Source organism: Melozone crissalis, unplaced genomic scaffold (assembly GCF_028551555.1).
Source record: "Melozone crissalis strain CALT ecotype California unplaced genomic scaffold, PUWL_Pcris_2 ptg000018l_1, whole genome shotgun sequence".
Taxonomy (NCBI): Eukaryota; Metazoa; Chordata; class Aves; order Passeriformes; family Passerellidae; genus Melozone; species Melozone crissalis.
The window spans coordinates 40,582,349-40,602,727 of record NW_026535796.1 but is presented as its reverse complement, the minus strand read 5'-3'; the positions used below and the strand labels follow the sequence as shown (position 1 = coordinate 40,602,727).

Sequence of the window (20,379 nt, the reverse complement as noted above, 5' to 3'; positions counted from 1 at the left end):
GGGTCTAAGGGAAGCCTGTTGTAGTCTGAGCTATGGATGAAGTACTGGAAACCTTATGTTAAAAAAATACATGAGAGCAAAAGTTAGGAAAAGGAAGTCTACCATAGAAAAAGGAAAAAAAGACTCAATAACTCTTACTAAAACTTTACTAATATAGTCAACAGGCAAAATAATACATGTAAAACCACAAATATATACTGCATAGGGACAGCCAGCACAATTCAGATGTGTTGGATGTCCCCTCACAGAAGGAGGGAATTTTCATTGCTGGATGAATAAATGATGCAGGCACATTCTCTGCATCAGCAGTGCTTTGAAATTCTTCAGTCTGCTGATAATGAGGCCTACATATTTAGATAAAGTGTAACATTTCCAGAGAGGCATACAGGAATTCAAAACAAATACAGACTTTGCATGACTGTGCAGTTGCAGAGAACTCCTAAAAGGAAGCTCTGCTTGGAAGACAAGGTCTGTTCAGTACTGTGAAAATTAAGATGACAATAGGGGCTGAAAGAAAAGAGATGACATTTCTGTTGAGGGGATTCATATGCACATTATGTAGGAGGAAGAGTCACAGAATCTTGACTGCTGACCTTCACAGGTTCATGTTTGTGGTTCAGGTACAAGAACAGAGCTGCTGCTTCTCAGGGATCTGTGGCAGGATGTGAAAGCTGAGTGGCAGCACTGAGACATGGTTTAGAGGGTGTGGCTGCAAAAAGTACATACTGCTGGAACCTGAGATTTTGGAGTGTGACAAATTGATCTGCAAGAAAACATAAAGCTCTTCAAAGCAGTCCTCTCAGATCTATTTGAATTTCTTAAAATTTGTTTTAAGAACATGAGGACACCAGAATTATAGAATGTGGCATTAAAGCTACTTTTATTCCTGATGTTTCATTCTTCCACAGTGTGCTAGTTTACAATCTGTCCAAAAGTCATATTATTATAGGATCTTACAGACACAGAGCAGTATCAGAAGTCTGTGTTGGGTTGCTTGTTTACTATGCAGCCTTGCTTCTTTCAGAGCTGCCTTGCTATTTATTGCCACAGATGTGACCCTGTATTTGGCTGTATCTGAAGGGTCCTGTTAGCAGGTGTAGGTCAGAGCACAACCAGGCCACAACCTGCCTGCCAGAGCTGCTCATCCATCAGGTCTTGAACAAACACTGTTTACAGCTCAAAATTTTAAGTGAAAGTGTCATTGCTTGCCTTAAATTACTGGTAAGCACTAATGAGCTCACAGACATTTGTAAAGCTGGAATAAGCCAGAAGCAGCTGCCAGTAACCTCCCCAGCTGCCCCAGGCTAAGCCATTCTTTCTACATCAGCACCTTCAGTAAGTGAACCTTTCTGTTTCTGACCCTTATGGCCTTATCCATTTCTGGCCGTTCTTCCAGGCTCTCTGAGTCATACACAGCTTTTATGCACAGAGATTTTACATTGACTTTCTAAACATTACAAGAAATCCTAAATAGCATCAGTCCTACTCTTGATTTCTCACAATCATCGAGGATCATCTCCACAGATCAATAATTCCTTTTGAGCTATACCAATCATCTCAAATCTCACCCATGCAATGTGAGCTTTCTTCACAGAATACAATTTTAACTTTCCAGAAAAATACCTGAGAACTATCCATGTGTATTATATCTGCACCATTACCCTTATGAGCAACTTTGTAATTTAACAATAAATTAAACATTTTTCTTCCTAAAGCCACATCAGCTGCTACTGCTATAAGCCCATCCTGTAATTCTTTATTGCATTCTGTGTGAGCATTTATTGTCTGTGACTGATATCAGATAAATCAGTCTACTGTTATCTGGGTTCTCACTTGTCCAATTTGAATACTTACAGTCAGTCTTCATGTCCTCCAGAATTTCTGCAATAATTTAAGCTTTATTAAAAATTAATAAGGTTTCATGCTTCCTGAGATCACACATGCAATCCTCTTTAGGACTCTCAAGTTTTTTAGGACCTGCATACCTGAATATGTTTTTCTCTAAGCAAAGTTGTTTAATATCCTTGTAAATAATGACCAGGAAAGCACTTAGTCATCATCATATGATACAAATACATCACACATTCTTTCAAGTATAAAACAAACTTATTTATTAAACAATTACTTTTTTTTGGTATCAATATCAACATTTTAAAAAATCTTAATATAATAGGCCTATAATGGTGTTAAGATTTAGGAAACATGAGTTGTTCCTAAAACTAGCAACCATGCATATTTCTTGACATCCTCATCCATTTTTTCTGTGCTTCATAACTTGTAATGATTGCTAGGTTTGCTTTTTGTCTACTGTATGTATTTATTTCAAACTGCTGTGTTTGCTTCCCCACTACACTAGAAACATTTTTTCTGAATCTCCCCTCTTCGTGATCACAATATTCTGACTCCTTTACAGACATCTTTTCTATAGCCTCTCCCTATTATGAGAGTTTTTCTAATTTTTTCTTTGCACTCAGTCATTCATTTTCCCCAGGTTTTTGGGGCACAAGTCAGAATACATGCCTTGGGAACAAGATTACATAGAGAGTGTCCATTTGTGTGTAGTATGGATTGAAACCTTGTTTGCACATACTGGGTATGGCCATATTCAGGCAAGCACAGACTTCCATTCTAGCAATAATCTTCCCCACAATAAAGTTTGAAGTTGTTAGTTTCCTTAACTTTTTTTTTTTGTTGTTTAGAAAATATTTAGCTGGGGGTTTTAGGAGCTCTAATAATGCCTTAGTACATAGGACCAAATTTATATGTGTGACCTGAAGTTCTTCACAATTACAATGCAATTTTCTTTCCCAAAATTATTATTAGACACTGAAAGAAAAAGTTATCTTGTTCTTTAGTTTTGACTGCTGTGCAAGAAAGTAGCTCTCTATGGTAAACCCACTTTAGGCTTATTCCTATTGCATTGAACTATGTGTAGTTACTTTCCTAGGAATATAAAAGTTTAAGACTGTTTTCAACACTTCATCTCATCATTTCTTACTCAATTACTGGTGGGCAAAAGTTTCTGTCAGGGCTAGGTCCTTTATTATTTACAGGAACTAAAGGGGCCTAAACCTTTTAACTCAATTAATAACAGTCTCTCCTGATGCCTGAAGACATTTCCTTCTGGACACAAGATTTCAAACCAGTACAAGTGGAGAGAAGGAACTGAGGTGTGACCTGACAGACTTGCTTTCTGACTCATAACTCCAAGAAAAATAAACAGAATGTTTCTTTCTTTCCCAACTACTTTCCAGCATGGGAAGTTACTCTTAATGCCTGACCTTTTTTTTCTGGAATGACTGGGGTAGAAATGTTTGAAAAAATAAAACCCTCTTGCCAAACATAATGAAAATTGGGTTAAAACCTGACAAGTAGGCACTATTGTTGGACTGAGCATTGTTCAGACTGGTATCAAAATAACACAAGGCCCATTAAAAGAAGCTGAGCCCAAAATTTTCATAAAGCAAACTATGCAAACTGAAATCTGATTAAGTTTTTAAGTTTTTTAAATCTAATTTAAAAAAATAATTAAAAACTGCAGTGAGCAGTGTGGCCTCTACTTAATCTGATGGCCACAAGAGGGTACAATTTGTAAATGGTACATGAATATAACAGTTCTACAGAGTTTTCTCTAAGTGACATCAATCTCTTCTGAAGTCACAAAAATCCATCTCCAGGCTGGCCTGAGGGAAATTTTGGCAAGAGCACCTGCCCGGGAACGGCCCCTCGGGAGCTGCCCAGAACGACCCCCTGAGAGCTGCCCGGGAGCGGCCCCTCGGGAGCTGCCCGGGAACAGCCCCTCGGGAGCTGCCCGGGAACAGCCCCTCGGGAGCTGCCCAGAACGGCCCCTCGAGAGCTGCCCAGAACGGCCCCTCGGGAGCTGCCCAGAACGGCCCCTCGAGAGCTGCCCAGAACGGCCCCTCGGGAGCTGCCCAGAACGGCCCCCTGAGAGCTGCCCACAACGGCCCCTCGGGAGCTGCCCGGGAACAGCCCCTCAAGAGCTGCCCAGAACGGCCCCTCGGGAGCTGCCCAGAACGGCCCCTCGGGAGCTGCCCACAAAGGGCCCTCGAGAGCTGCCCAGAACGGCCCCTCGGGAGCTGCCCAGAACGGCCCCCTGAGAGCTGCCCACAACGGCCCCTCGGGAGCTGTCCGGGAACAGCCCCTCGGGAGCTGTCCGGGAACGGCCCCTCGGGAGCTGCCCAGAACGGCCCCTCGGGAGCTGCCCAGAACGGCCCCCTGAGAGCTGCCCCGACCGCCAAGGGAAGGCACGGAGCCCCTTTGTGTGCAGTGCTGTGTGGTGGCTCCCCTTCAGCCAGGCCCACAGTCCACAGCCCCCGACATCTGAATCTCTTCAAACCTGTCCCTGCTTTAGCCAAGAACACCGTGCTGAGAACAACAAGCACAACATGCCTTCAGCTATGGCATAGGAACCCAAACAACACTACCAAAGGCCCTTGGGCATCAGAGCAAAGGCCAAATGGCTTTGTCTGGGCACATCAGGAATCAAAGAATATTCTGATTTGGAAGAGACCCTCAGGGTCATGGAATCCAACTCCTGGCCCTGCACAGGACTCCCCAGAAGTCACAGCGTGTCTCTGAGGGCATTGTCCAAACACCTCTTGAGCTCTGTCAGCTGCTGCTCTGGCCCTGGGAGCTCATTCAGGAGGCTGTGTATCAATCCTGCAACCACTGGCTATCCACAGGGCAAACAAAATAGGAGATGGACAAAGGAAAACAGGGCTTGACTAGAGGCTTCCTTGTGATACTGATTAATCCTGGTGAAAGCTGCTGCCTCAAACCACCCTCAGTACAACTCACTGCGATAAACGAGTATCAGGACTTGTTCAAAAGCATAAAATAACAGAGTACCTATTGCAGTGAGCTCCCATGTACACTGTTATCTAGACTGTACTGTGAAATGGACACTCTTCTGCAGTGGTGCTGCTGGGGTCCCAAACGCCCCAGTGCTTTCCCATATTTTAGGGAAATCTGTCAGACACATGCTTAGATACTGGCAGCAGCAGCAGAAGCAGAGCCTCGACAGCTTCTGATATTAGAATTCTTTGATCCCATCTATGACTGCAGAGATCCAATTCAACCAAAAGCTGTTTAACTCTGGGATCACTCGGCAAGGTGAGGAGGGAAGAAAAAAAAAAAAAACGACAAGAAAACCTCAAAGCCGGGGTCCGCCTGCCCCGGCCCGGCCCGCGGTAACGACGCGGCCCCGGCCGCACGCGCATTCCGCGCGCGGGCCGCTGGCCCTTTAAATGCCGGCGGGCGGCCCGTGCTGCCGCTGGCTGGGAGACCCCGCGCCTCCAGTGAGAGGTGAAACCAAGATGGCGGCCGCGCAGTGACTGAGGCGGAGCCGGGGCCGGAGGGAGCCGGGCCGCACCAGCCGCTGCCGATCGCCCCCTCCCTCCGCAGGGCACAGCGTTTCTCTGCCGGCCGGGTCGCCGAACGCCTGGAAGCGTAGCCACGTCGCAAGGCGCGCTGGGGGGTCGGGACTGAGCCGCCGCAGCACCGGCAGGAGGAGGAGGAGGAGGAGGAGGAAGAAGAACATGGCGGCGGAGTCAGGCTGGGAGTGAAGCCGCCGCCTGCGACCGGAGCCCATGGGGAAGACGGGGCGCTGAGCTCGCCTGGCCGTTCGCCCTGTGGCTGGACGGGCGGTGTCCGCAGGCCGCAGGCAGCCCGGGCGGGAAGGAGGGCGGCTCCTTGAGCCCCGCGCTGACGGACGGCGAGCGAGGGGCTTCGGGCCTGGGCAGCTGCCGCACAATAGAGCCGGGCTACGGGCCGGGGCGAGCGGCCCCTCTCCCGCCTGCCTCCCTTCCTCTGATTCCCTCCGGCCTCACCAGCTTCCCCCCTGTTTTCCTCGGCAGGGCTCCGGCTTCCAGGAACGCTTGCTCCTGTCACGCTGGGCCGGCTGCAGTCCGCCGCCGCTTCCACTACCGTGGATCCCCTTCTCCTCCGGGATCCCTTCTTCACCGCCTCTCCCGCCTGCCCTTCGCCCTGCAAAGAGCCTCTCTCCTGTCTGCGGCTCTCCCTGCCTAGGCTTACTCGTCTTTTGTGCAGCGTCTGACTGTACCTGAAGGAGCAGCTCCCCTTTTCACATCTTCTTGTTTCTCCCTCTTCCCCGATCCTGTTACCCTCGATTATGAGGATCCCGTTGGGGCACTGAAGACGAGTGAGAAGAGCTTGCTTGGCGTGCCCGTGTGGGGCTGCTGCCCTCTCTCCCGCTGCCCTCCGCCGAGGGGGGCCTGGCCCCCGAGCAGCCTGGTGCTCCTGCAGCGATTGCCGGCCCGAGGGGTGGCTGCGCTGCGGCAGGCGGCAGGATGACGGACACCCGGCGGAGGGTGAAGGTTTACACGCTGAATGAGGACCGCCAGTGGGATGATCGAGGCACGGGGCATGTGTCCTCTTGCTACGTGGAGAGGCTCAAGGGCATGTCCCTGCTAGTCAGGGCAGAGAGTGATGGTAAGTGTGCACGGCTGAAGGCACGGGCTTTCCTCGTCCTACCCAGAAAAGGAACTGGGTGTTGCTTTGTGTCTGTTGCGTTAATGTTTTGCTGCATAATTCAAATGGTATTCCTGAAAGCGAGTGGGCACTAACCAGGGTTCATTCGTGCTAGGCCAAGTGAAAGAAACAGAAGGTTGCCTTCAAGTGCGAGCATAGTAGGCACTTACTGAGTACACAGTGTTGCTCGCAAAATGCGTTCGAGGCTCGTTGGAGATCTTGCGTGGGTTTGGATATCTACTGGTCTGGTTTCAGAACTGATCGCTGGATCTTTCTGGAAGCGGTCCCCTCATGAAAGTTGTTCCAAACTTAGGTGTTGGTTTTCAGTATTTGTTTTTAGGAGATTGTTGGGTGGCTAACAGCCTTCTGTTTCCACCTGCCCTTTTCTTTGGTAGCTTTTAGAATTATGTAAGACGTTCTAACAGCTACCAACGGTTTTCGAAGTACAGTTATGGTAGTAAAGACAATACAATGGACAGAACAGCATTTTCAGAGATGCCTTTTTTATTTTTTTTTTTAATGGAATGGGAGTGCTCAGCCCTTCAGCAGTTCTAGGTCTCCCTGAAAATAAATTTAAAATGATGGATTATCAACTTCTTCCACGGTTTCTGGCAGTATATGTCAGTAGTATATGTTAAGCAGTAATATCTAGCCCTGTAGCTACATGTTTGGGCTAGTCTTGACTGTTGGTTAAGTGAGTTCATGACTGCTGTGATCAGAGATTTTAAAATGTGTGCTTCACAGTATTGGCCTTGTACCATTCTGCTTTTAAAATCTGTCAGTGGATGACTTACTACTTCATTAGATGTATAGCTACTGTATTTAGTGACTTGTAGATCTAGTTGTAGCTTTTGACTGTCAACAAACCTTGTAATTTTATTTATTAAGCTTTTTTATCATAGGAAGTAGGGTGAGAAGCAACTTGAGAATCATTAATCCTTACTTTTTGGGAAAGTTATGATAAACTGCACCATATGTAATCCCTACAGCAAAGATCATAAACTGATATGGAAGAATCAGTCGTCTGAGGAGGATTTTGGTAATTGAGCTTCTGATGTGCCCCCAGAGAGATCTTGTAGTTTTTGATTATACTCTGAAAGGTTAAACTGACACCTGATTTTTATTTATTTTACAGTGAGGAAGATGCATTTAAACCTTGAGTACCTTCATATTGCAAGAGAAAACATTCAAAATGGAAATAGATTTAGTTTAATTTCAGCATGAGGAGGGAATTAAAAAAATTATCACTAAATTTTTTGGCTCATTTTTACAGGATGTTTTGTCGTAGATACTGTCCATGGCTGTGTAAACTGTTATGTCTCCTATGTATTCAGATTTTTCTGTTGGTTTTTTTTTTAATTCTGTTCTAAAAAGAAATCAAAAGAACTGCAGTTCCCAACCTCCTTGTGAAGAAATAGCTCATTCAAACTAAAATCCATTTATTAACTTTCAGAGGGATATGTGTGCATAGGACTGATCAGAACCTGAGCTGGATTGTTGTTGCCAGCTCACTTGTAAATAAATGAAGGTCTGTAAGAAGGAAGATACAAAATGGTATTAAAAACTGGAGTTAAGTCATTGCTTTATCTTGCATAGCTAAGATACTCCAATCAAAGCAGGGACTGTCTCAGACTTACTAATTGCACCTAACACACAGATGTTTATTTGGTAGGATATACACCTTAGCCCTCTCTCAAGCTGCATACTTTCTACTTCAAAGTATTGAATAATACCCAGTTAAAATTCTTCATATAGTAGGTAGTATCAGTCCTGGGTAAATGTGCACTCTATTAATAGGCTAGTTTTTCTAACTTGCTTGTGTAGACACCTCATAAAATTTGATTTATATTTGTTTATTCCCACTGTCTGTTGTTTGTGGGCTAATTTTGAAGGCAAACAGTCATTTTTACATGTGAGCAAATGATTTGGAAAAAGGTAATGCCATACCTGTGTTTTACATACTGTGCAATTTGTGTTTCCTTGCAGGCTTTTTTAACTAAATGAAATAGTTGACTGTGATTTTTAACTTTTTCCCAAAGACATACAAGTGGTGTGAACTGAGTAGTGGAACTGCCCTGTACACCATTTGTCTCCACATTTCCTTTGCATTCTTGCATTGTCTTTCTCTGTCAGCTCCTCCTCTTTCCACAACGAAACTTCTTCCTTCCTGCATTTCTGAAGCAGCTTTTCCTTGCCTTTGAGCAGAGATTGATCCTGTGCGCGCTGCCATGTTCTCACTGCCTTTCTGCAGGAAGCTGACAGAAAACCTGGGCATCGGCCTGAAGGGGAAGGCTCGGTTTCCTGAGCAGGGGAGCTCCTGGGGATAGAGCAGTGGCTCCTGATGTGTGTGGGAAATTCCCACTCCTGTCCAAGGCTGCTTTGGCTGTGCCCAGACCAACAGCAGAATTACCGTGGTTTCTTTGGCTGGGTTTTGCAGCTGTGACTTGGTGGAGCATGCTGCTTTACACGTGGTTGGGATTTTATTGCACAGTCAGGGTGTGCAGATAAGGGAAGTACAATCAGTATGCCACATCCAGTGTAAGCTGTCATTTGGAATTGGAGGAATAAGAACTGAGTAAGAGGGGGTTTTATCTGTAGGAGTGGTTTTTTAACTTGTGCTGGTGTTTAACACCATCATAAAAGAAAATAATTTAGAGTAGATGAGTGAGTTGTGTTGCTAGCTGCATGTCTGATGTTTCCAGGCACTAAACTGTTAAGAGTCATTGCAGACAATCTGGAATAATCAGTTTTAGAACAGAAATACCATAAACTGCTTTCATATCAGGTATATTATGCTTTGAAGCATGAAATTGTAATTTTTTTACACTATAATAGCTATTCACTTTTTATTTAAAACCCTGAAAAGTTTCTCTGTGTGATTCCTAGTTGTAATGTATTCTACTTGAATTGCAGCAGAGCAAGAGTGAAATATTTTCTTACAAATTGTCACCTACCATGTGAGTCTGTGTGTAATCAGAACTCTTTGATTTCTTACCCATTTCTGACACGGTATTTTATGCTGTTGTGGCCTGCCTTATTCTTAAATTGTCTTTGTACTTGTTGAGGTTTACTGCATGGTTTCAGATCACCTTGTTTTCATTCTGAGCCCAGATGACTGAGGTGACCTCCAAAGTGAACATTTCTGTTCAAGTAATTTGTGTTAATTTGAAAGCTTAAACTTTAATTAAAACTTACTGGTTCTGTGTCTAAACTTTCTGACAAGTGAAAGTTAACCCCTCCATTGCAGGCCATTTGTGAGCTCTCTTTTAGGAGCTGATCATTTGTAGTTTGCTGCTTCTGAAGTCGGTGTGTTAATGCCTTCTGCCACAGGGCAAGCACCTCTCCTTGCTGCCTCTGTAGTGCAGCTCTCAGTGAACCTGTACAGCTGGCAGGCTTAGACAAAACTTGGCTTCAGGTTTTTTACCTTGTGCAAACTCAAGGGGCTGATTTTATTGGCTTGTTTTTAGGTAAGCAACACAGTATTTATCTTAGATCAAAATGAAAAAATCATGGGGGAAGATGACTGGGGGTTTTTCTGTTTCTTTTCTCCTAGTTCTCCCCTTTCCTTAATATTTGGTTTTGGCATTTCAGAAGTGTCTTGGACTCAGTAATATTCTCTTGGAATTGTAGAACACTTTCTTGGGCCTCAGTTTGGGCTATTTCTTGAGTTTCTGAGGATTTCTGTGATTGGGTTGGAGCAGAACTGATTGCAGAACTTAAACCTCTGTGTGCAACTTGCAAGAAGCAGCTCTTGACTTGAAACTTTCATTTAAGTGTAAACATGTTTATGCTGGTGAGGGGTAGTGAGCAGCGCCTTTTGTTCTATTTTTGAGGAAGACTCCATGTAACAGTTTGGTGGGAGAGCAGCAGTGTGCCAGATTAACTGGTCCCTTCCATATGTGTATTTGTAAACAAAGCTGCAAATTTCTGTTTGAGACTGTTGAATTGGGATATTTGATGTCTCTAAATATAATTGAGAATAGTATTGAATGTGTGTATGTAATAATCTCTTTTGGGCAAGTCTTGCCCTCTACAAACTTTCCTTGTGCAGCACAGAATGGTGTTTTCTACTGACAGAACCCCCAGCTGTGCCTAATTGCATTACAGTGCCAGCTAATACAATTCTGCAAGTCCGTTTTCTTCTTTACAGGTGGTTTCAGATTTTTTTTTTTTTTTTGGCTTCAGTATTTTGCAGTTACCTTTATAAATTCATTCACAGCTGTAATTAAAAAAACACAAACCCTAGATCTGCATTTACTCAAAACATAGCGTGCATTAAGGTGAGTGTTCAGCTCTTACCAAATTTGAATAGAGTCTTTGGGTCAATGAAAATGAAATTTTGTGGGTGTATTTTTATTTTTATGTTGGTGTATTTAGACTGGATAGTCGTAACATTTTCTAGGATAGTACAAATGGAAAACCACCTACATAGAAAGTAATGCTTATGACAAAAGCTTCTCAAATAAGTGACAATATGTCTTTGAATGGAAGTTTATTTGTGGTGTTATATTTCTGTAACCTTTTTCTAAAGAATTCAGACATCTGTTACTCCTGCCTGCTTTCCACATGCAAGTAACAAAGACCTAACATTGCCTCATACCAGGAGGGGTACTAACTAGTAGATTATTCACTGATCTTTGACTTGTTGAACCCTTTTTGGGGAACTTATTGCACAAATGGAGCATCATATTCTCCAGAAGGAGAGATTTAGGACAGTTATTAGTTATAGAGCATAATAAACTTTCAGTATGTTTCTGTCACCAGATCAATATTTTTCTAGTTATTGTTCAAAATGGTGAGGAATAAGTTGAATCATGTGGTAGTGAGAAGCAATTCAATCCTTAAAAAACTTATTTGTCTTTCCTACAAGCATAATGTTTAGTAGAGAAGAAGTGCTCTTTTTTGATAAGTCTAGTAAAGAAGTCATTCTCTTCTAGCTTAGAAAATGAAGTGTCTGCATTCAATTGTTTTCAATTTTTTTAAATAGTATTTTGCCAAACATGACATTCTTCTAATGTTAGAGTTTACATGTCTATAGGTCTGTGTTCAGCCATTAAAATATGATGTTGAAATTATCAATTTCTTTTGATTCCTAGAAGATTCTAGTTCATACTTGCTGATATTAACTATTTCTAAACAGTAAAGACTTTCTAAAAGTTTGTCTTCCAGTTTAATAGCACAAATAATATTCTAAGTCTTCATGTAGTAGAAGCTGAGACTTTGAAAGCACAACTTATTCTGTGTACCTGATGATTGTAAAAAGGAAATGCTGGGTTTAGATGTTCTTTAGGCAAACCCTGAATTCAAAGCTTGAGACTATGGCCAAAGTATGAGCAATTTATTGGATTCATCTGTAAGCCTCATCTTAGATGTTTTCCTTCTCTATGTTCTGTGGTTTGTGAATATTTTTTCTTTAGTTATGTACTTACACTTAAGCAAGTAAGCTGCTTTGGTAGCAGAGCTGATGTGTGTCAGAAAACTGGAAAAACTCAAACCCTCAATAGTATATTTGGGCTTGAGGCAGGAGAGTTTTTCCTGTGTGTGTTGTTTTCCCTTGGGGGGTATTTATTTCAGTTTTGTTGTTGAATTGTGAAGAGTTTGTAAGCTCCCACTGTCTGTTGCTTTTACTCCAAGAGCAGTTGAGACAGGGTGGGAGCTTCTCAAGCCAACTTCATTAGTGAAGGCTGCCTCTTGTAGAACAACTGACTTAGAAACTGGAAACAAGCAGCCTCCACAGGTACATTCATATGAAAACAATAATTGTATCTGATGACCACTTACATAGTAAGCTGGGGGATGTAAAAATCATTGGTAAAGCTTCCAAATTCATCAAGTAGTATCCTTCCTTATCAGACAGCAGAATGTTCTGATATTTCTATAATGCTTTAATGCTACCCCACTCTTAGAGCAAGTGAAGTTCTGTGATGTGGCTCTTCAGTCTCTTCCCTCACATCCCCCAGCCGAACACGTTTGTGAGTGTGACACAGAGGGATGGAGTCCCCCTCAGCCCTTCTGCAGGGACACCAGGCTGCAGTGGTGTGCTTGACATGCCTAAGGGATAGGATCCCATCCACATGGACCTGCAGTAGCCCGAGGAGTGGGACCTTGTGACCCTCAGGAGGTGCAAGGTGCTGCACCTGGGTCAGGGCAGCCCCTGCTGTCAGTCCAGGCCAGGGAATGAACAGATGGAGAGCAGCCCATATTTTAGTAATGCATTTGCCTTGGAACTATAGTGATGGAACTGAGAAGTTAACACTTTTCTCAAAGTTTGGACATTTCTTAAAGCCTAAATTTAACCAGGTAAGTAAATGGAGAAATGCCACTTTAAAGGGGTGCTTGCAGCCTTACATTTTAATTGTATGATTGACATTGCAAGGCAATTTATCAGTATTTCTTCATGTAAGCTGAGTGAAGCTATGCAGATATGTGAATTGAAGTCATGCACTGGCACTAGTGCAGCTGAGTAGCAAGGTGGATGAGGGAAGTGATTGGTCCAAAAATAAAATCAGTTTTAAAATTGTTTTTGCATAGATCAACACTTCAGAGTGTTTAAATGTGACACAAGAATGCTAATGTGCAAAAGGAAGGGAAAGAAGACACAGACCTGAGAATGGAATTGCTGTTCTGTGTCTTACACCAGTAAAACCTGCTGTGAAACCATTGTTGTGAGTTTGGGTGAAGTTTTCTGGTATTAGCAGTCACAGTGGTTACTGCTCTAAATATTAGTTTCTAGATAAGCTTCCCAGAAAAATAAGTGTTTTGCCTAACCTTTAAGAACAAATACCACACAATTAGAATTTTCACACAAAACAGCCATAAGTAATCTCTGGAATGCAGTTGTGATGCTTTTAATGTGCTTGCACACTTTGTCATGTCTAAGAAATTTTCTGTAGAAAAGTTGTTACTCAGAATAAGAAAGGTTTAAAATTCAATCCTCAGAGCATTATTCTGTACTGTGTGAACAGTATCTCTTAGGGGTTAAGGGATTTATTGTTGCTCAAGGAAAGAGAGATCAGAAAGTTTTTGTGGTGGGTAAAATTTCAGTGCATGTATAAATAAGTGGAACTTTTTTTTTCTAGGCTCTCTTCTTTTGGAGTCCAAAATTAATCCGAACACTGCATACCAGAAGCAACAGGTAAACATCCTTTTCTCTTCCTCATGTTTAAAGGCAGGGTCTTTAACAGTATACAGCCAACAGTGTAGCAATATATTAAATTTTTTTTACCTCTAGTGCAAATTATATTTTATGTTCTTGTGCCAGAAATAGGCAAAGTAGTCTGCACCATTTTTGTGCATTACATGATCATGTGTTATTTCTCTGCATTTTTGGTGCAGTTATACAGATAAATTGCTTTGGGAGAGACAGTCAAAGCATAGTTGGGAAAATCACAAAGTAGCTGAGGTTCCTGAGGATTATAGTTTCTGAAACTTAGTATCATCTTGCTTTTTTCTTCTTTATATTTCAGATGCTTTAACTTTAAATGTATTTTTATTCAGGGAAAGACTAGAAGGCTTTAAAGCTATTTACATGTTAACCTTTTGTTTGTCTTTTACTTAGAAGGTGGGTATGGGTTACTACTGCTCCAAAGCATTGTGTGTTCATGAAAGCAGCTTCTCACCTTTAGTTTGCACATTGCTTCAGTTATTTAAACCATACATTGTGAGCCCCTAAAGAATGCTCCTGAGATGGATGAGAAGTGAACTGTGTAGGCTTTGTACTTTATTTGCTGTGCTTGTTTCATGGATGCTGGGAATTGCCTTTACAGGTTTAAAATGCTGAACTAGGTTGTATTTTGTTGCCTGTTTGGTCAGCTCAGACTTGTTAAAGTCTTGTCAGGTACAGTTAATGTATTAAAACACCCTTCAGTCTTTCACCTTTAATAGTTTTTCACAGGCATGGACATGCTGCTGTTTTGTTCACAGGCAGTCCCAGTAGTTGTGTCACTGCAGCTGTTTGTAGAATTGTATTTTGAACTGAATGGGGAGAACCAGTATGGGCAAAAAATACCCTTCCTTGAAAAATTTAACCTGTATCTGTCTCTTGATATATTCGTAGTGCACCGTATGAGCAGCTGATACTGAGCAACTGATAAGGGCAGTGTGGGTCTGGAGGGTCAGTTCCAGGATGTAAGGACAAGACCAATGAAAATGCTGAGCAGACTAAGTTTTAGCTGTAATCCTGACTAGCTTGAGGTCATGGTTCTATGATAAACTTGAGTTTTAAAACTCCTGAAGTGACACTGAATATTTCACAGCTCTATGGCATAAAGTGATTATCTGGTGTAAGCTTGCTTTGCTGGCTTAAATCAGTTAGAGGAGCTGAGGGGTGAGTTTTGTATCAATAGACTTTGTGCCACATCAGACATGAAACCTGCTTCAAGGAGACATAAAATTGTGAGATTGGTGCAAACCACTCCACATGCCAGTCAGTGGAACAGCATTTCCTGCTCTGTGTCTGACACACATGGTAATCTAGTGCTGCACAAATCATACTGGTTGTTGTGAAGACATGGCTAGAGAAATAAAAATAATTAACGTGAGTCTGTCCCATTAGAGCAGCACTGCACATTCTCTGTGCTGGAAAAGGAGAAGTGCTGGTTTTAAAGCTTTCACATGCTGCATAGACAGAGATTTATATTTGCAGATGGATTGTTCATGTTTAACCAAACCAGTTTCTAATATAAATTGAGTATGGGGCTCCACTCCGAGCCTTAGAAATACCAAATGTTTCTTGGTGTATTAAATCTGCTCTGTAGCCTGTTTGCTTTCATGTGAGGCCTACTTATCCTTTCCCTTAGTAGAAGGCAAGTTCAGAGTTTAAACCTGATTCCACATGAGCTAAGCTTGGAGCTTAGCAGCTGGAAGAAAGAATAGTTTTTTTTCCAGTTCTGCTTCTAGAACGCTGAATGGCTTAAACTTATTAAAGCCACAAGAAAATCAGCTTGGTACTTAAAATCCTTTTTCAAAAACTGGTAACTCTCTATGCTGGCAGAACTTTCAAACCACCTTACACAAAGGTCCATTTGTGGAGCTGAGATGGAAGAGTGAGTGAGATATTTCTTTTTGACTGCAGAAGGTCACTTAGGTCACCTCACTACTAGTGAAGCTGCAGCCCGAAATAAAAGACTTGCTTTTGAGCTTGCCTGCAATTGTTAGTTGCACATAAAAAATTTCAAGAAAAATCTCCCAGAAATCTAAGGCTTTAAACTTCAAAGTAGCTGTGCAGTGTTATGATCTTAGAAGACTTCTACCTCAGAATTTCGTTGTGAGGATGAACCTATTTTAGGGGGTACATAGCAGCATCCTTTTCTGCTGTGACACAGCATGCAGTTTGTGGACACTTTGAATATCTAATGGAATAAATTGATGGCTTCTGACTTTGGTCTGGGCTGACATGAGGTTTTTAAGAAGAAACAGTCTTATTGGACTGACTGAAACAATCTGTGGTTGGAAGCAGAGAGAGATGTGTACTAAGCTCTTGGGGAACCTTGCTATGCCAGCTGCTTTGGATCCTTCAAAAGAAGCCTGTAGATACCTTTGTGATAAACAGTGAAGTCCTTCCACTGGTGAAAGAACCTTCTGCCTATGCTGATCTGTTAATGCTAGTGTGAAGTAGATGGTCTTGTTAATTGTTGATATCACAAATTATGCAATCTCTTGGTTTACATATGTGTGTTTTAATAACTGCACAGCTTAGATAATTATTTATCAAAATACTAGCGTGAAGACCTGAGGACAAGTTTGCCTTGCTGCCTCTATTCCCTTGGAAACTAAAGCTAACAAAACCAACCAAACCACCGAAAAAAGCCCCAACAAAAACTATACCTGTGAAGCTGAGCTTGTTAGTATGATTTTGTCCCAATTGTCTGCTTTCTTGGTGTTGAGTGTTAAAAGCAGTGACTGCCCTTTGTGGTGGTAAGTACAGCGTTCTGCCTTGGAGGGAAAGATTACTTGGGAGATCTTGAGTTCTGCTCAGGGACTCACTTTTCATACGTCAGCCTGCGATGCTTCAGTGTGCACAGTCTGCTTCTCAGTCTTCCAGACCTACCTGCCATCTGGAGCTTTGAAATAAATCATTAAAGCATGACATTCATTGACAGTCTTCTGACTACCTTTTCAGTAGTCAAATTAATTAGTCTGTCACAATGAAGAGTTGTTTTCTGCTATGTTCAAAAAGAGATACAGGTCTGTGTATCTGATTCTGCAACATAGAATTGCTACCAGTGGAAGTTCATTGATGCTCTGAACCATGCACTTCCTGGCAAACTCATCATTGTTTATCTAGAACTAGAAGAAAGAAAGCCATATGAGGGAAAAAAGCTAGAAAGAAAACAACTTGAGAAACTAATGTCCCGTCAAAAAGAGGACTTGATATTCTTATATTCTTATGTATATTCTTAGATTCTTATGTTAAAGTACTATTTATAGGCAGAAACTTCTTCAGAAAAAGCAAAATTTGCACACTACGGCCACATGAGCACCTGATTTTTCTTGCTTACAGCTCTGTGTTAAGTTTCTGGCATTTTTATTTTAAAATGTTACAATCATGGTCCAGTAACTTTGCCATGGAATATTACTGGATTTAATTACTGGGTAAGTAGTAGCATTCACCTTAAAAGCAAATTTTCTTTAGTAAGGGGAATTTAATTATACAAAGCATTGCTGGGTCACACATGGAATACTTAGTTTTTTCTTCTGTTGTTGGTTGTTTTCTTAATATTCTAGTAAAGGTAGAAGATATTTAATTGTAGGTTTGGGGGTTTAAGGCTTTGAAATTTCAGAATGTTAATGACACAGATGCTGTTCTTAAACACGTGATCCTTATTCAGAAAATGAATAATTGCACTAGTATATTAGGACACCTTTTCCTATAGCAGCTCTAAATGATTAAAAACCTCTCTATATACATAGCACTTACCTAGGGAGAAGCCTGATATGGGGGGGTGGGTAGAGCTTTTCAGTATGCTTTGGCAGTGCTTTAAAAATAGAACAGTAAAGACTTGTATCCTCAGCTGGTTTAGATGCATCCATGTGCACCCTGTAACACAGTGATGAAGTACATATTGCATCCCTTTCTGTGCCTGATACAAAGAAGACTTGAGTTATTTACAGCTTCCACCTACAGAGTCTTGCCTCTGCCCTAGAGGTGTCTCTTGTGTCCTTTGCTTTTGCAGTCTCTTTTCCAGTTCCTCACAAACATGAAAAGCTAAAATTCATCCAGAGTACTATCTACTAGCTATGTAACTTGAAGGTGGCCATCCTTGAATAATGGAGAGCAGACTTACTGATAAAAAAGCCAAGTTTTGCAACTATCCAAAAGAGCACTGACTGAATGTTCAGTCAGAGAAGATGAACTTCATACCCTTGCTGTCATGAGAAGCAAGCCAACAGTGAAATTATTTCAATAAAATTTGTACATATTGTAGCTAAGATAGTATGGAAGAGTGTGTGGCTTTGTGGGGCAAGGGAGTAAACAAGGGTCAGGGTGGGCTGCTCCTGGGTTTGGGGTGGGGTTCATCTATTTTAAATTAACATAGGTTTATTTTCCTTTATTTCTGTTTTCCTGTGTATCCAGATCTTTCTGCTTTTGCTGAGTATCCTGGTTTAGGGACAAATTCGGGAAGAAACTTCCAAAGGGGTCCCTCCCCAGACTGATTTGGGAAAATGTTTCCTTGGTGAAAAGGGGGGAAAAAACTATTTATTTAACAAGCAAAGTATTCACAAGCATTAAAAAATGAATAATATTAAACAATAGAACCTCTCACTGTTCTGAAGAGATGGGAAATTCACAAGTCCTTGTCATGGGGTGTAGCTCAGCTCACTCAGTCCCTTACCTGTCCCTCCTGTGTGGGATAATGCCACGGCCCAGGCATGAGCTCCTGGTGTTCTTCTGGGTTTTCAGTCCAGAGCCGGGCTGATCAGTTCCAGGAAAAAGAAAAGCCAGCCTGGGGAACATCTCTGCCTCAGCTAGCTAAAAACTAACTAAAAAGCAAAGGAGAACTCTCTGCTACTACTCTGTACTGCAAACAACACAGTCTGTGAGAGAGAAAAGCTGAAGCTCTTATCTCTGGGTTTTGAATACAATTACCTCAGACATTCCACTGCTTCTTCTCCTTCCCCCCTTCACTCTCAGATCTGGTTTTAAGGGTGCAAAACTTACTTCTGGGTTAAACAGACAAATGAGGATACAATTCAGCATCATAAAGTCACCCCAGGACACTGAGTATGGCCAGAAAGTTTCTCCTGCAGAACTAATATACTGATTTTATTCCTTGTGATTCATGGGAATACAGCTATGAAATCATGAACTGAAAAGTTGTGTATGACTGTTGAGCTTTCACAGAAGCTAGTGGAACTCAATCTGTGTATGCCTTTGACATGTTAATCAGGTTTTTTGAGTAAATTGTTAGCAAGTCCAGATAACCAGCTTCTAGGTGAAAAAGTGCATGAAACCAAATGCAGAATTGGAACTTTATTTTACATTACTTGGATGGGTTTTTTTAGCCTGAAGATTCTGCCATGACCTACCACACTAGCTCTATTTGACTTAAAATGCCTGGATAGTGCAAATAAGTTTATTTCATAAAGAGAAACCTGAGCTTATGAAGCTGTACTTTTGATTGGAAGTATTTAGATAGCAGGATGCTGAAAGATGGGTTGGCCTGTCCAGGGAAGTGTCTGTGACTGTAAACAATCTCAGGAATTAGATGAGGGACCAGCAATCAGGCAGTCCAAGAGGGGAAGAAACAGCCTGGCTGTGTTGAACCTTGTGTGGGCCAGGAAGGTGCCATAAGCCTGAACCATGTGAGGGTTAATAGGAAGAGATTCATTTGCTTTTTAAGGCTAAAAGTAAAAATTTACAAAATACTTAACCAAATTTAGGGCATATCTACTTCTTGAGTGTAGATTAAATCTCATAGAGCGGCCAAGTGACTCTTTTGGAGCTATGGAGAAGACTTGTCCCTGGAGATGAACAGTGGTGAGAGTCCATTGTCAAACAGCAACAGTTTTGTTAATTTAATCATAGCAGAGTCAAATCCTGAATGCTGGTTGCTCTGAAATTCTTCATTATGAAATCCCAGAGCCTGCTTTGGAGATTTGTGTGAGTGCTGTACAAGACACCTACTAATCAGCTTTCTAATGGTTAAATAGAACTGATTTAATGTCTAGTAAAAGTTGACCTTTAGTGAGTGCTGTGGCAAGAACTTTAGACTGATGGTATGTATCAAGACCTTTTTAATCTTGAGGTAAGTCAGAAGCCTTTTGGCAATAGTTTCAAAAAAATGAAGAGTGGTAGGGTAGATACTAAACCCTATCCCTCTTCAGTGCAACTGCCGCTGTTTCCTGGATTAAATTATTGCAGGTTAGCTTCTGAGGCATGAGGTCTCAGATAAAACAATAGCACACAGCAGTGCCTCTGGAGAACCTCTAACTAACCAGAACCTGCTGCATGGGGGCTTGATGCAGCCATCAGAGAGAAGCAGCCCAGGAATCACCGATTGTATTCTGAATTTTTGCCTCAGGCTGTGTCCTTATAAGAACTAGAGTGTCCAAAGCTATCCTACACCCATAGAAATGATTGATACCTTCTTAAGGGAGTGTTAAGTACATAGGTCTCCTAAAAGGAAGCCATACTCAAAAATTTTGGTTAAATTTTTAAATTTCTCACTTTATATGCACAATCATAATGAGCACTATTGTAACAGAAAACAAATTCATGTAAATGGTTTTAAGGAGACAGCAAATTTTGTATGGAGTAAGACAGCGATGACACCTCCAACTGGCACTACTGCCAAGATATTTTTTTGCAAAGCAGAAAATGATTTTTCAATCTTTGACTAAGATCATGAACTCTACATAAATAGCTCC

The 20,379-nt window shown here is 41.9% G+C and overlaps 1 protein-coding gene across 1 annotated transcript in view; it reads left to right on the top strand.

Annotated features, from left to right (window-relative positions):
* The first annotated feature begins 5,361 nt into the window (after positions 1-5,361).
* PPP4R3A (protein phosphatase 4 regulatory subunit 3A) overlaps positions 5,362-20,379 on the top strand; it is a 42,382-nt gene continuing 27,364 nt past the window's right edge. The window contains exons 1-2 of the mRNA XM_054274953.1: positions 5,362-6,471; positions 13,590-13,645. Of these exons, the coding sequence (XP_054130928.1) occupies positions 6,330-6,471; positions 13,590-13,645 (198 nt within the window). The 5' untranslated portion in view covers positions 5,362-6,329. The remainder of the gene's footprint in view (positions 6,472-13,589; positions 13,646-20,379) is intronic.